Raw genomic sequence first — 17,262 nt, forward strand, 5'->3', positions numbered from 1 at the left:
AGGAGGGAGTGAATAAGGTACATGTCGGAAGCAGAACAGCCAAAAGCCTCCTACTGATCGTCTGGGGGACTGGGCCTGTGAGTGACCTCTGCCCTTTCAGCCCGGGCATGCTAGGGAGATCTAAATGACCTGGGGTGTTGGTCTCCATTTAAAAATGCACATAACCATATCTGAACATGTTCTCCCATCATTAAGTGTTTGCAGGTTTGTCCTCTGACAGTTGTAAATTTGTAACTTAGATGGTATCCCTTATATAACATACTCCTTATATGATATCTCTCACTAAAGTATTTTAGCACATTTATAATTCCCTGTAAGTATTACCCTCGAGTTTTGTCTCCTATAACCCCAGATACATACCCATCGTCTAGGAGGGCAATTTGGAATCAGAAAGGTGGAGCCAGAAGGGAACTCAGAAGCCATCATATCTAACCAGTTCATGAGAAATGAGACCCAAAGAGGATAGTGACTTTGCCAAGGTCACAGAGCTAGTATCAGGAGAGATCTGAACCCAGAACCTTTCATTCCAGAGTTAGTGTTCTTTCTTTCCACAGTACCACGCTACCTCCCATTTCTGTGTCCCTAATAGAAATGAAATTATTCCTGAAAACCTCCTTAATGCTCCCAAGTGGGCAAATCACATAATCTTTCTGGCCTCAGTTTCCTTATCTGTAAAGTGAAGGAGGTGGTCTAGAAAACCTCTAAGGTCTCTTGTAGCTTTAAGTTTATTGTCACCCAGTGCTTCGTTCTGAACATCAGACTACTTTCTTATTGGTCTTAAACTGGGGAGAGGAGAGGGTTAGAGGTGTATATCTGCTACAGCTGCAGCAGCATCCGGTTCTGACCAGAACTGACATTCATATTTGTCTCTTTTCCAGTGTCATTGGACTTCCAGGTGAAGAAGACTGGCCAAATGATGTGGCCCTTCCCAGGCAGGCTTTCAATGCAAAATCTCCCCAACCGATTGAAAAGTTTGTAACAGATATCGATGAGCTAGGCAAAGACTTACTTATGGTAAGTGGCCCCTGTGTGCGAGCAGGCCAGATCAGAACCACAGCAGACGTGCAAAGGGTGGAATGGACAAGGGCCCAAGGAACATGGGGGCTCTGGCAGAGCCAGGAGGAGAGGCAGCAGCCACGGTCAACTCTAGGGGGATATAGTGGGACTGCAGGTCCGGATTCACATGCCCACAGAGAAGTGGACTTCTCTTTTTCTTTTTAAATATGTAAAATGTCTACAGAAAGAAAATTTAGAGCTTCTCGGAGAAGGGCAATAATCGATTTGGCAGTCAGTTTCTGGGACGCAGCCAGTGATCACCCTTTAGTATTGGCTGCTAAAAAGAGTCGACTGAAAACATCTGACATTTTACCTGGAATCTCATGGTGGGGGGAGCAGAGAGGAGAAGGGTGAAGACCTTGATGGAACAGCGAGATTATTTAGCAGAACCTCCACACCTCGGGAAGCGGGAGAAGCGGCCAGTGCCTGGGGGAGGGGGACCATCGGCTTTCAGGCTCCACTACTCCCCAGGCTCAGTTTGTCCTGCCTCACCTCCCACACTTCCCTCTAGAATCGCCATCACTCAGAGAGTGTTTGCAACAAGGAATTTCTTTCCCCCACTCAAACAGTATTAACTCTGTAGTAACTTGCTGATTACCCTTATTCTTTTTTTCTTTTTTTTGGGGGGGGGGGGCGAGGTGATCAGGGTTAAATGTCTTGCCCAGGGTCACACAGCTAGTAAATATTAAATGTCTGAGGCTGGATTTGAACTCAGGTCCTCCTGACTCTAAAGCCAGAGCTCTATTCACTGCACCACCTAGCTGTCCCTGATTACCCTTATTCTTTTTTTTTTTTTTTTTAAGGCAATTGGGGTTAATTGACTTGCCCAGGGTCACACAGCTAGTAAGTGTCAAGTGTTTGGGCTGAGGCCAGATTTGAACTCATGTCTGATGCTCTATCCACTGTGCCACCTAAGCTGCCCCAATTACCCTTATTCTTAAGTACATTAAAAGAACCTTGGTGTCCAGAATCAGCACTCGGATTAAGTGACTGGGGCTGTGCCCCAGGGCCCTGAAGTTTAAAGGGGCCTGATAGCACTTATATTGTCAGCCAGTAGAAACCACTGAGCCTGGCACTTCTCAGTCTATCAACAGGCATTTATGAAGCACTTACTGTATGCCAAATACTGTGCTAGGGACTGGGAATAAGAAAGAACAAAAAACATTCCCTGCCTTCAAGAAATTTGCATTCTAATGAAGGAAAAAGCATGTCCAGATGTAAATAAATATGTAAAGATGAGATGGATAGATAGATAGACGAATAGACAGACATTGAATAGAGAGAATGAATAGATAGACAGTATAGAGATACAGATAGGCAGACATAGATGGATAGATGGACAGATAGATGTACTGGACAGACAGACAAAGATGGACTAGGTAATTAGATAGATCGATGGATAGACTAAAGAGATGAGATAGGATAGAAAGAATAGAGAGGATGGACAGACAGAATACATGTGAGATGGGATGATACATAGAGGGCAGATACAAGGCCATCTTAAATGGAAAGGCACTTGTGGTGGGGGAAGGGACTAAGAAAGGCCTTGGATCTAAGTCTTGAAGGAAGAAGCAGAAGTAAGGAGAACATGCCAGATTTGGGGGCGAGACAATCTGTGCAGAAGCCCCTAGTTAACAAAAATGATTTGTTAAAATACATCTCCCCTTTCCCTCGTTTAGTTTTTCCCTGGCTGATATCCAAGGTCTTCTTCCCAACCCACATCCTCTGAATGTATTTTCTGGGGCTTATCTCACATGCCAAAATGGCAGATCATAGCCCCTCCCTACCTTCCTTAGTGGGAGAATTCACGAGTTGCTGTGGCCAAAAAAAATTTGTCACCTGGTGAATGCCTTTTGGGTTACAAGCCTCTCCACACTAAGCTCTAGGGTATTAGAGTTTAGTATAATTTGGTATGGCATGGTATAGTATAGAATATACCTTAGTATACTGTGGTATAAACTCTCATTGCCCCAGGCGGGGGTCTAAGACTATAAGTTGGCTCTCTAGGCACTGAGCCATCCTGCCTCTCCACATTTATATATTAAATTATCATATATCATAAGTACACGTCCTCTCAAGGTCATGCCTTTGAAACACTCTATCCATTTGGACAGCTACATTCTATTATGTTTTTGTTGATGATGCTGCTGCTTTTAAAATCAACCTTCTAGCAAATGGTCTGTGGGCCTGGATTTTTTGGGGGGAGGGGGTAGTTATATTTTGATAACTACATTTCAGTAGAGTTGGTTTCCTTTATAATTCTGTGTACTTTATGTATCGAAAAACACAACAGAAAACAGTAAGAACTCTTGGTTGATTGTCACTCCATGCGCATTAGCAAATACATTTACACACATAGGTGTTGCGTTCGAGTTATTTGTTTTATTGGGATTTTTCCCCCTTTTTTTATTGGGATTTTTCCCCCTTTTTTTCTCTCCCCACAGAAGTGCTTGACATTCAACCCGGCAAAGAGAATTTCGGCTTGTGGTGCATTGTCTCACCCGTATTTCCATGATGTAGAGAAGCCTCATGAGAATGTGGACCCTCGGACATCCCCCAGCCAAAGCAGCAGTGAGGGGAACAGCGCTTGAGGCCACGGATTCTCTGAAGCTGAACTGACGACTGAGGGGGCCACCTCCCGGGGGAGGCCGAGCGGCTGCTGATCACTTCTGGGCTTCTGGAGGCTTGGCCTCTCTCTTCTGGATGGCGATTTGTTTCTCCCGGGAAACTGGCCGAGTTTACTGTTTCCAAATCAATGCAAAAGCAATTTTGAGCTTGATGTTTGTGTGTCTGTTTGTTCGTTTGTTTGTTCATTCGAAATACCTGGAAAAACGAGACAAAAACAAAACAAAAAAAAAAAAAAAAACTCCAGATGAAGAGAAGCTGCTGACCAGTTTTGCTGCCGTTTCTTTTGTCCAACATCGAATGCTGCCAGAGTGAAGTAGGAATGATTCAGTCACTGCCGATTTCAGATGTAATCTCTCTATAGCTGCTGGAGCCTGATTTGGTACTCTTGAGTGTGTGTAGGGGTGTGTGTGGGTGGGTGTGCGTGTGTGCATGTATGTATGCGTGTGTGTGCTTGTGGTCTCTTAAAGTGTTATTTTTTTAACTACGTAGAATAATTGAATTTTTAGAGGCTGGAGGGAATGGAATACAGATGCATCTATTTACTGAAGAGAAAATACCAGAATTAGGGCTTCTCCAATGAGAAATATGTGCCTGTGTTGACAACATCTCCTTTCTGTTTAAATGCAGTAAGTTTATAAGGAGTGAAAGTGTTTATTTCTACCTAGACAAAAGTGGATGCACACTGAAAAATTCATCCTTGTCTTTCCAATGCCCCTATGATTATCTTTAAGGAAAGTATTTCAAAATACGTAATATCCTCTGCCCTCTTTGGAAAGCTGATTTTATTCGATGCAAATCTGTTTTGATTGTACAACATAATTATTTTTCTCTCAAAACAGGTCCCAAAAATCATTTCCCTACTTATTATTGACTTCAGGAAATGTCCCTCTTTAAAAAAAAAAAAGTAAACGAAAATGGCAAAAAAAAAAAAAGAGAGAGCCTTTGTTTTTCTGGTTTGCAACTTTTAAACATTTTGTAAGGCCTCTGTTTTTAAAGCATTTCCTATTTTAGTTGAGAGAATCCTTCTTTTCTAGCTGGTTACAGGAATGCCCTAAGCGTTATCTCTACATGTTAACACTGTACTTTCTATAATGCACTGCCTTACTTGCAAAATGTGTATTGCATATTACCTCCTAGTGCCTAAGTACATTACTGCCAGCTGGTTACTTACGTCATTTTACACACTATCTTCATGTGTCAGACACACCTCTCGTTATCTATGGAATAAGATTGCAACTTCATTACCCTAACTCTACAACCTTATTCAGGCCTCAGTGGTCTTCCTCTCAAGGATCATACATCATGGTCCTGTGCTTTTGTAGCTTAAGGAGATGAGTCGGTTACACATGTCCCTCTATGCCACCAGCAAAAAAAATGTACAAACCAGTAGAGAAGATGGCTTGAACCTATAATTTAGTATTTTTACTTTGGTAATACAATATATTTTCAGTACAGCATTTGTCTTTCAAAAAGGGCAAAAAGAAAAAAAAACCTTTAACTATTTTTCAGGAATAGCTTTCTACTCTACAAAAGCAAACATTAGGTTTTCTTCCCATTAGTGTTTCCTCTTGCTCTTTGGTTCGGGTTAGGGATCCTTTATGAAAGGCATTCAGCCTATTCCTGGTTCTTAGGCTCTTGATCCCCCACTGCGAATGGAGATCTTTATATTGTGGCTAGTTCTGTATTTTCCTGCTTCTTCATGGTCCTCCACCTTAACCTTACGGATAGCTGCTTTCATGGCCACACACCCCCTCAGTCTTCTGCTCACGCACACTCTGTTTTCTAGTGACTAATGTCTGATAGCAAGAACATAGCCAACCAACCGTCTTTGGAGAAATAAGGTAGACTGTCACTTTTGCTTTTAGACTCTTGCTTTGAACATACACATCAGTTTAGATTATGTTCAGAGGCAGAATTATTAAAGAATGGATAAATACCAGCCTGAGTCAGACTAAAAGACAGCATGTATACATTTATGCTTTTAAAAGCATTATAGTATTCTTGAGAAATAACAATATGCAGCTTCTTGGGGTATGCAAATATATGAAACTATAGCAAAAGTAAAGGACATCTAGGTTTGAGGAGTCACTTTTTAAAATAAAAAATACATACACATAGTGGTTGGCTTCAGTGATACAAAGGATGAATTCTCCTTTGAAATAAAGTGAGGTGGCATCTAAGAAGAATATTTCACATGTTTTTCAGTATTTCAACATCAGTAACTGGGTTTTTGGCCATTGGCATTAATCCTTGAAATAAAATTATCTTGAAAGTGGTCTAAATAATACCAAATATGACCAGGAATGGTGCAAATTTTGCTTTTCTTTGGGGCACTGAGTTAAAACAAACAGGAGGACCTGTTTTATCCTATCATAAACTTGAGTTAAGGAACTTTCTTCCTTGCTACTACATGAGCTTCTAAGTTAGCCTCCATCTAGCCATCACTTAGGCAAAAGTTTGAGTCACAAAGTTAGCATGAGAAAAAACACAAGTGTGCTGTGCGCTCTTGTGCTTGTTTTTTAATTGGCTTAGGAAGTTTGCTTTTCCTTTCTAACATTTACCATTGACTTAATTTTTTAGTTTTTAATGAGATTTTAAAAAAACACATATTTTGGCCCAACATCCTTCCCAAAATTAGACCCTGGTAACACAAAATAAGATAAAGCAATTCACCTTCTTGTGTTATCCCATCAGTCAGGCTTAACCCTTATCTCTTCTGTTAATTCATATATTGGACCAGCAAGACTCTTTGGTCATTTTGTGCTTGTGGTGGTCACCTCCATGTTCACCATTTCCTGATTGAGGGTCCACACCAGGCCCCATTGCTTTCAAGGAGAGGTTTTTCCCAAATCCTCCAGAAAAGCACTGAGTTTTTACTCTTCTGGAAAACATTGTTTCATAGATCTTTGCTAATGCCAAGAAGCCAGGGACATATCAGAACTCAAAATACCCATTAAGCCTTATCTAAAAATCCATGTAACAAATTAGAAATACTTGGCAGATTGAAGCTAAGTGTGAAGACTCTTGTCGGCCTGGTGAAAAAATGTACACAATGTTTCCCATGTTACATTGAAAGAGAACTATATAATGTTTTATACTGGGTGGCCATTGCCTTTTGCCAAAAGCTTCTGTAGCAAAGTAAAGATAAAGAAAATACAGCACAGGGCAGAGTTTTATGGTTAGTCCTGGACAATTAGAGTGAATCAAAGCCTGGTGTCCAGTCTTACGAGTTATATGATATGTCAAAGAGGTAAAAACCTAACCTAAAGGAAAGAGGCTCACAGGAAACTAAGGCAAAAGGGATGGGATTCTCCCATTTTGTTTCTGTTCTGAAGTCAACGGAAACTTGGGAGTTCAAGGAGGAGGAATCTTGTGGGCAGACTCACCCCCTCTCCTCTCATAGTTTCCTTTTAACAAGCATGCATCTTGGATTTCAGGCCTTCTAGCCCCCAGGGGGCTCTCACCAGAAAAGATCAGAATTATCCAACCTAAGAATAGAATCTTGGCATCTTGTTAACTTGTAGGAGGTACCGTACTTAAGATCTCTAGTATAAAAAAGGTCCAGGATTACAACTGGAGCAGTCCATTTTTTATCTTGTTTGGTTGGGGGTTTTTTGTTTTGTTCCTTTTTTTATTGAGAAATTTCTCTTTAGTTTGTGACAGAAATATATCAATACCTTGCTAGGGAAATTCTTTTAGACATACCAGATACTTTTCTCCTTAAATTATGTATTTGGTATTATGGTTCTTGGTTACACACTGTGGACCTTCCGCCCAAGTAAATGTTGCATGCGGAGTGTCAGAGTACCAGTATTAGCAATCCCTGTTGGATCATAGAAACAAAATCATGTAGAACTTCCTAACAACACAGCATACATTAAAATTCAGCTTACCAAGGACAGCATTATTTCCTTTCCCTTCTTAGAAGATTCAAGTATTTTTGTATTAAATATGCCAGACCACATATCTTCAATTTCACTCCAAAGTGTAGCCCTTGAGGTCACATCAACTATATCAAAACCCAGAAGCTGTTAAATTGTTTGATGTGGCAGACGATGCTTAGAGGGACCACCATTGTTCGCCATTTTGGTTCATTCTTTCTTACGAAAAGAATTAACCTTAGAAAGAAAATGTCGTTATAGAATCTTAGGTACTGAAGGATTTTTTTTAGAGGAGTGAAACCTTTAGATTGAGAGATAAATAAGATGTCATTTGTTTAAACACTTTTGTAAAAATATGAGTTATAAAAACAATGGAGAAAGTTAGAGGAAGTTCAGAAGAAAAAAGGAAAGTATCCAGAGGCCATGTTTGTATCAAAGTATACATATTGCTAGCATGTTTTGTAAGAATAAGTTAAAATTCTGATGGAAACTCTGAATTTAGTATACTCTAAAGAGCTTTCTTGGAGAAACTGATCCTAGGTTCCAAGATGTTCAGTTTTTTATCATAGTTATCTTCATTCATTTAGTTGAGTAAAATGAGTCAGCCTGTAATTTCGTGGCCCAAAAAAAAAAAAAGTTCAAACTAAGCTTGTGGCTCGTAATTTAAAATGCTAATTGTAGGGTGGAACAACAATCCCATGGAAAAAAATTTGTTTTGCACACATACCACTGAGTCAAAAATCAGAAACCTTTCCATTTCTCAGCATGTACAATTGAAACCATTCACCACAGCATTGAAGCATTGTATTAATAAACTTAACAAAGTCTACAGGATCAACTCATCCCCAAATGGCATACATCACATTCTGAATATGGAAAGCCTTAATTAGCTTCCAAATTGACAATATCTTCAATAGACCAGCAATAATTGTGTTCCTTCTTAAAAGGGCAAGAAATTAATGATCATTTTCAAAATGGAATGTTCCATTTGCCTACCCGTCTTCTTTTGAACAAGAAGTCATCCATGCTATGGTAGATTTTTCAACCCGTTAGCTTAGATCTATATCTAGGTCTTTCTTAACTGGTTGGTATATATGCTACAAAAATAATAATAATAATAATGATAAAACTTCTGCATCTTTAGCAAACTGTGTAAAAAGTAGGATCAGACTTATAAATGGCATTATTTCCTCTCAGTCTAGTTTGGATTCTTAGGATCATCATTCAGCTTTTCAAAAGGGTTTTCTTTTTATTCCCTTTTAGTGAATTCACACTAATATTTCTTTCTTGGGTCTTCTGTTCTTCAGAACCGTTTACCTAAATGGCAGTTGAAAATCCATCCCAGCATGTCTTTAGAACTTTGTGTGTATGTGTGTGATTTTGATTAGTCCGTGATTTCCCTGGTGTGAATACAATCCAGTCTGCACCTTCTGATCTTCTTAATTCCCATCCATTCTCCCCTAAAATTTAACTGACATGTCTTCTGTGTACTTATTAGACACAAATTCATCACTGGCAACCTATAGCAGCTTAACTATATTCACCATTAATTAATGATAATTAAGTTATCATCTTAATTCCTTGGTCATCACAGTATTCTGTGATTCACAGAATCATCTAGAACCACTAGGAGAATGTTAGTATAACCTTAGCCATTTTAAGAAGAGCATGGGGGATATGAAAGGAAAGGGGAAATGTTCTTGTTTTGTTTCCTACAGACTGACACTAAGAGATATGAGATTATTCATTTTGTGCTAGCATATTCTCCAGCATGTCACTTTGGGGGAAAAAAAAATCTGGGAAATTCTAAACCTATAAATAAGCTTTTAAACACTGTCCTCTGCTCCAGTCTTGGTTTCATTTAATTTTTATCTGGTATTTGTTTTTCAAGATAAATAAAATGTTTGAAATCACCCAGAAATGGGTGGGGAGTTCACAATTACTTGTATAAATATAAATTGCACTTAAAGAAAATATTCTTTCTTTGGTCATTTAAGAGAGAGACCCTCCAAGTCATCTCTATGCCAGTAGGTATTCATTAATAAAAGAAGGCGCTCCCCACAGCATAGGCTAATTTTGATGATAATATAGCACTCTGCCCATTCATCTTGAGAGAGATGCATCTCAAATTCAGTACTTTAACATTCCTTGCTGTCAGGTAGCTACATGAAGGCACATCACCCTGAAGAAAGAGGGACATATGGGTGAATAGATCATGCAACAAAGTAATATAGAAAACCATTTTTATAGCATTACTGTACCATATGAGAGAAATCCCTCAAATATAATGGACAATAAGTAATTTTTGCATTGCAGTGTTCCAATTGGAATGTACAGAACTAGGGAGAAATATGAGATAGTTCATTTTCTTATCTATAATCTGTGAACATAACAACTTAGGAATTTGTCTATTCTGACATATACTGGCTCTGTGACCTTACAGGGTCATTTGTTTCCTCTATGCCCCAAGAAACTAGCTAAAGCTTTTAAGTTGTAGAACTGCTACTAATTTGTATCGGTCGAGGAAAGTTCTTCCTAGGAGCAAGCACATGGATGAAATCACAGATTCTAGATTGGAGTGGATCTGTGATTCATATATATGTGGTATGTAGGTAGGTAGATAGTTACACACATAGATTATATATAATATAGATTATGTATGTATGTGTATGATTACTCTTTCCCAAATTGTACCTGAGGATGTAATTTTATAAAAATGAATTTTTTGAGAAAAAAAGATATTTTTAAAAATTTCGACTTTAGAGCAAAGAAATAACTCAGGACTGGCACAAAAACCCGTTATGGCACATACGCTCCAAAATTAGTTCACCTTCCCCAGCAAGATCAATTTAAATGAAGAAAAGCAATTGTACTGACTTTCAGAATTTCCAGCCATTGCTTAAGTTCACAACTCTTGAACATGACCCAATCAAAAGCCACTTTTTGTTTATTTTCCTTTATAGAAATAAAAATAAGGTAATGACTTTTTAATATTTCTTGGGAAGTATTCTACATATGTCTTCCTTTCAAGTGTTTCTGATCTTCTGTAGGTGACAGACTTAAAGGATTGTTCAAAATCTACCATACTGTGGTGGATTTCCAGTTTCAATTCCAGAATGAAAGACCAAGGAAACATCCTTAGCTTGTCCAAAGCGGGTTAGGAAGAGGTCGAGGTCAGTTGTAAGCATCCAAAAGTGGCTTCCACCTCAAAGGCATTCAGGAGCTTATAGCTTATTAAGATGCATTTGCTGGCCATCTCAGTGAAGAAGTCAGTGTCTAGGCCTGGCTAGAAATTAGACCAACCTCCCATTCATCTATTTGAAAAAAGTCCAGCCTGAGCAAGATACCATGGGTGCCATTTCTGCCTCAGAAGCAACTATTGGACAATATTGGGGAAAGAAAAGCTGTCGGACAGTGTTTAAGAAAGAAAATCCTGCTTAGACTCCAAAGAGTATCTCCACAAAATTTATGAAGATTACTTTGAAGAGGTGTGGTTACTGCAACTCAGCCCAAGGTTTGTTAGTCTAGGAACAGCAGGTCTACAAAGTGAGCTTGCTTGCCACTCCCCCAAGAGAAAATGGCTAATTATAGGAAAGCTAGATTTCTTTTCACCATTCTCTATTTAGATGGCTCTTGCTTAACTATAAAGATGAACCCAGAAGAGTCCTTATTTCTGCTTGCTCCTTAGCTGGCCATGACATGTAACAAGTGAATTTTGCTTTTCTTCTCTTTCTTCTCTATCCCTGTCCAATAGTTAAGTATCTTTAAATGAATGCTTAACTACTTTGGCATATTTCTATGTACCTGAACTTTGTGGTGAATCACCAGGGGAAGATTCACATTGTTTGAGAAATGGATTTTCTTAAAAGAACCCACCATTATTTCATTCCTAAACTATTCTGTTGTTTTTCTATAGGATCTGCCTATGATCTTAGGTGAATGTTCTAAAGATCCTCTTTGTGCCCTTGGTTGAAGGCCCCTAGTCCTTTAAAAATATTCGCTGTGTTAGCAGAAGCTTCAATATTTCACTGATCCCAAAGCACTTTGAATTTGACTTGACATTTCAAAATAGTAAAACCTGGTTCCCCAGGTGACAATGTGGTAATGACCACATTGCTCATACTCCTGAATCCACCCCGGATTCCATTTCCACTCTCGAACCTGTGTTTGTGATGATGTGTACCCATATATATCGATAGTCCTTTACTTGCATGTATTCATGCATCTTGCTGTAATGAGTAAAAAGTGTCCTAGTGAATCCATAGGACTCTGGGACCAGCTGCCCACCTGTGGGCAATATTTTCTAAAAGCTGTTCAGCATTCAAAAAGGTATTTCTACTATCAGTCTTCATTGTTATTTATTTCTGGATTATACTTGTCATGTGAAAATACAGCTGGAGACAGAAAATCTTAAAGCTTCCTGTTTTATACTTCATGTGCATTTAATGTTAATTATCATTGTCAAAGGGGCACCTAATCTAGATGGAAAGAACTTAAAACTAAGTGCCTGAGTAAGCTGCATACCTTTGCATTAGATAAGTAAAATGGACTTGGTTGGATAGAGTATTTTACACCTGAGTTTCCTTTCTCAGATCAGCAAAGGAATTAACAAAAAAGACTTTGAAATGTTTTTGCTGTCTACATATAGCATAATGTTAAAAAAAAAAAAGTCAAAAAACAAAAACTCAAGTTAGAAAACCATCCCAGGTGCTGCCTTAATTTAGGAGCTGCCCTAGATGGCCATCTGAGAAAATGCCAATCGGGGACAGATGCTTAAGTTGGTGCCTTAGTTTGCCTGGGTTTGTGGGAAAAGCCTTCAGAATCATAAAGTGCCCTTGTATGTGTTAATGGAAACAGATAATATTGTTGACAGAAAGAGCTCTGAGTGAGGCTACTGCAGAAGGAGTTTCCATATGTGATGGATGTTGTGTCTTAGGGTTTCTGCAATGTTTCAGACAACAGAAGGTCTAAGTTTCAAGGTCTTAGAGAACTCAGATTTGTACAGAGGTAGTTTTCTTTGGTTACTAAGAAGAAAAGGATTGCAAGTGGAATGATGTTCAACCAGAATTTGGCAACTAGTAATACCCAACATTTCAGTAACTTGAGAGATTTCTAGCATTTCATTTTTGATCTAAAAGTTTGAAAAGCATGCTTTTTAGTTTAGAGATACAGTATGTGATAAGAGAAGCACAATATTGGTACCCATGAGAGTACCAGCACTAGAGATTTTTATAGGATATTTGTTCTGAGATGTGTAGAAATACATTTATACTGTAAAATATATTTGGGGTTTGGGTTATTTTGTTTTTACAATTCCACAAGGCATAATCAAAACTATTTTTTCAGGGTTATAATACTGTAGGTCACACACCTAAGCTTATTTTTTTCAGTGTATTCTGATCATAGATAATATTGTAAATGTTGAAAAAAATTCTGGGATTATACACTTGAATCGTTGGTTTCTGTGTTTGAAATTGAGGTTATTCTGGTAGTGTCTAGGGCAGGGGTCCTGCTTGCCAGAAGAGACTTCTCTAATCCCCTGCCTGACCCGCTGCTTGGCCAATGCCTACCACACTGCCAATCTGGCAATCCTGTATCTCTTTCTTCATCTGTTCCTTCCACTAATCTGGGCATCCTTCATGCCCCTTTCCTGTGCTTCCCACCATTGTCTTGGGGTACCCACAGAGCTGGCTTTTCCTTATTTACTTCTGCCCCTGCTCAGGTAGCAGCGGCCCAGTTAAGAGGTGCTTTTGATGCCATGCTTAGTTGTGGACATGCCTTGTATGCCCTGCTCCCTTCCTCATAATCCCTCTGACCTTGCACAGCAGCCCAAAGAAGGTTCCCAGTTCTTGGTCCAGGATATATGAATCTAAGGTTGATGACATACACCAATGACTTTCCCGCATCCTCTTATCTAAAATCAAATTATTTCATTAAAATGTCCAGTTTGACTTCTGCTCCAAGATGAAGACTTCCCTAAGGGTGCAAATCATACATTCCAGGCTGCTTTTTCTACCGGTTCACAGGCCACCCTTTCACAATATTTCTTCATACTTGAAATTCATTCTGCTATTTTAATATCAGGGTACAAACATGTTAAAGGTGCGTGTATTACTGTTCCTTCAAAAGGTGCATAATTTTTTTTCATTCAGTGTGCTTAATAATTGCTATTAAGTGGTTCTATTTTTGGTGCTTTTGGTTTAGCTGTTAAAAGAAGAGGTGCATGAAGATGCCTTGCCTGGAACATAACTTTACTCTAGATTTAGCTGTTTTATCATTTTCTTATGCTGACTTATCCCTTCTCTGTCCCTGGGTACAGAGATGCGGAAAGGGGAACCCTGACAGGAGGTTCTATGTGTCAGGACCACCCTGGTGCCTTCTTTACTCAGCCTACTGCAAGAGGTAGTTCTCTTCCATGCTAAGCATGGGTGCAGCATTGCTTTGGGGGAAACCTTTCCCCTCATGCATAGCTGAGCTGTGTAACCCTTCAAGATAGAATGGCCCAGGCCACAGATGGGAAGGGGAGAATAGGAAAGAGCTACAACTATAGCACAGCTGTGACATTCCCCTTTCTGGTATCTTTACCTTGGACAGCTCCTAGGAGGGGAAGTACTTCTCTCTTTGAAAGAACATTCTTTCCTTATGGCAGCCCAAGTGGAAAGCTCTGGCCTTCCCCTCTCTAGACATTTGGAGATATAGGTCAGCTTATCTATAGTCTTCCTAGCCTGCAAGGAAGGAGAAGAGATCGCATTTATTGTTCAATGGAATGTAATACCCAAGAACTACAGAAAGCAAACTGTAGTATATAAAACTCAGTACACTCTCATATAAATCTTTGTTTCAAAGTCAACCTAAGTTTGGGTTCCTTTACCTTGGTTTTTCTGATCTAATATACTCTTTCTAGCATGCGCCTTACCATAAGGGATTCATTGTTTTATTTCTCTAGAACAGTTTATGGAGAGAGGAGAGAATGGACTTCAGGAGTAGCCACATATTAGCAATCACAAATGTTGAAAGGGCAGAAAAAAGTACAAAGGGTCACAGATATGGGATTAGATAAGACTTATTTTATCAGAGAAGTAAGTAGTCCTTTAGAACTGGATGTCTTACTGCTGGCAGTGCTAGAAAGCCAAGTTATGTATTTATTGTCAAATGATGAGGTTCATTGTTTTTTTAAAAAATCAATATTGGAATGTCATTGTCAGATTAATATTTTCAGTTATGCACAAGATAATTTGAAATAAAAGAGAAGTAGTTTGTATATTTATCATCCCATACATACAGTTTCTTTCAATACAAGTACTGATAGCAAATAAAAATAACAAAAAAGCAATCTTTTTAAACTGCTTTCTCAAAGATTCGCTGTCTTAACTATATTTTTCTTTTATCTTGATGTAAGATGAGTACAGTCACAGTAGTACTGAATAAATACAAATTTTGGCAAAATGTGTTTCAAACATTTCTTTTGAATGAATTCTGTCCTTACAGCAAAAATAAGGAACAAAATGAATAGTAGATCTTCATCTCAGAGTTGGTTGATGAATCATTATTTACCCATTTCTTTTATCCATCTAAGTTTAGAATGGAAAGTGGGTAGTAAGTGTGGGATTAATTGTCAAGAGATGGGGAAAAGAAAGGTGAGTAAATAATCTGGAAGGACAGGGTCCTATGGGAGCTTTCTGCCCTTGAAATTGCTACTGGGAGAAGCTAGAAAAGGAAGGTTCTTGCTGCCCTGTAATGCTTCCCTTGCTAAATAAGCGTCTTCGGAATATAAAACTGACTTCATAAAGGATCAGATAATTAGAGCCAGAAGGAGCCTTAGTGGTTATGGGGTCTAAGCCCCTCCATTGTCCACAGATGAGGAAACAAGCCCATAGAGGTTAAGCGATCAGCTCAGGGTCAAATAGCTGGCAAGTGCCGGAGTTAAGATCCTAACCCAGGTCTTCCAAATTCCGGGTCCAGTCTACCATACCACATTGCTTCCTGTGTTTTCTCTATTTTTGTACTTTAGATAACTAAAGGGTGGTTCCTAAAACTGTCCAGAGCTAGAGCCCTGCCTATATGTTTGCCATCAAGGAGCATAGCTATAATTTCCTCAAGTATAGATACCATTTTAGATTCTAAATATCCTTCAAATTAAATGTATTATTCAGGAGAGCTAATACTACTCACAAAGCCACTGAAAGTAGACAGTCAAGACTATGAAGAGCTTTGGTGACTGAAAAATAATAGAGTATTTAGAAATCAAGCATGAGTGAGTGAGTAGTCTGTAGGAAAATGGCGCTTAAGAAGCAAAGAGACAATATGTTGAGAAAGGCTATAAGGAAATCACCCTACAAGTCCATTTAACATTCTTTATTGAGTTCTGACTTTAAGGGGGAAAAAAAGCCCAGTTTGCCATGTGAGACAGGAAATAAGTATCAGATAAACATTCCACTTCAGAGTTAATTATGGTAAATAATAAAGGAAAAATTATCCTCATAACTTCTCAGGAAGAAACAGGAGACATAAGAGAGTAGGTGAGGTGGTAAAGGAAGGTAATGAAACAGCGGCAAGAAAAGAAATCTTGATTCCGGTGTGAGAGGGGACCCACTAAAAAATGCTCTCATGAAGAAAGGAAGATAAGTTCTATGAGGAGAGATGGGGTTCTTAACTGGATATAATCTGTAGAGACCACTGCCTTTAAGAGAATGTTTTGCCACCATGGACAGCATCATGCCTCAGGTGAAGGGAAATCAGAGGTTCTGGGGACAGTTAACAGCTAGAAATATGGGTGGACAAGGACACAAAGGGAGATTCCATAGCGAGTGAGGGAGGGAAATGATCATAGGAAAAAAAGTGGGTTGTAATGAATTACACAATTAAGCACATGGAAAAATTTGGGTCAACACTTCCATTTTCTCTATCTCCTGCAGGAATAAAAGACATAGTAATACAATAGTGTCCTTTCAGTTTTGGACAAATCTAACAGAAATATAAACAAAAGGAACAATATAGAAATGAACAAATTGTGAGAGAAAGTAGAGTGAAAAGACATGGTATCTTCCATGTGGCACAGCTAAAACAAATTTTTTGGCACCACATGGAATTTTTATGAAAACTAATTGTAAGTCCAGAGACATTGTGAATAAGTGTAAAAAGGCATACATAGGTAGTCCTCCACAGACCATAATGCAAAAAAAAGTCATTAATTCAGGGGGAAAAAGACAGACCCAAATGAAAATTTAATGGTGAAATCCTAAATGATGAATGAGTCAAAGAATAAATAAATCAAAGAAAGTGATAATAATGAAACAATATCAAAATTTCTTGATTGTAGATAAAAAGAGCCCTAAGGAATTATATCCTTAAAAAATACATTAACAGGGGCAGCTAGGTGGCACAGTGGATAGAGCACCGGCCCTGGATTCAGGAGGACCTGAGTTCAAATCCGGTCTCAGACACATACTTACTAGCTGTGTGACCCTGAGCAAGTTACTTAACCCCCATTGCCCAACGAAAAAAAACAAAAACAAAAATACATTAACAAAAGAGAAAACAGGAGTACTATTGAACTGAATGTGCCAACAAATGAAAAAAGCACCAAAGAGGAGATAATGAAAAAGAGAGGAGAAATAAAATGGAAATCAAAAAGAATATAGAAATGATGAACTAGAAGCTGGCTCTTTCTTTGAAAAGATCAAGCAAATTGATAAAC

At 38.7% G+C, this 17,262-nt stretch overlaps 1 protein-coding gene across 1 annotated transcript in view; it reads left to right on the forward strand.

The window, feature by feature from the left end:
• CDK6 (cyclin dependent kinase 6) overlaps positions 1-8,240 on the forward strand; it is a 138,175-nt gene extending 129,935 nt beyond the window's left edge. The window contains exons 4-5 of the mRNA XM_027847839.1: positions 879-1,014; positions 3,501-8,240. Of these exons, the coding sequence (XP_027703640.1) occupies positions 879-1,014; positions 3,501-3,647 (283 nt within the window). The 3' untranslated portion in view covers positions 3,648-8,240. The remainder of the gene's footprint in view (positions 1-878; positions 1,015-3,500) is intronic.
• Positions 8,241-17,262: the final 9,022 nt, after the last annotated feature.

The sequence above is a fragment of the Vombatus ursinus genome, unplaced genomic scaffold, assembly GCF_900497805.2.
Source record: "Vombatus ursinus unplaced genomic scaffold, bare-nosed wombat genome assembly UNPS02005459.1, whole genome shotgun sequence".
Taxonomy (NCBI): Eukaryota; Metazoa; Chordata; class Mammalia; order Diprotodontia; family Vombatidae; genus Vombatus; species Vombatus ursinus.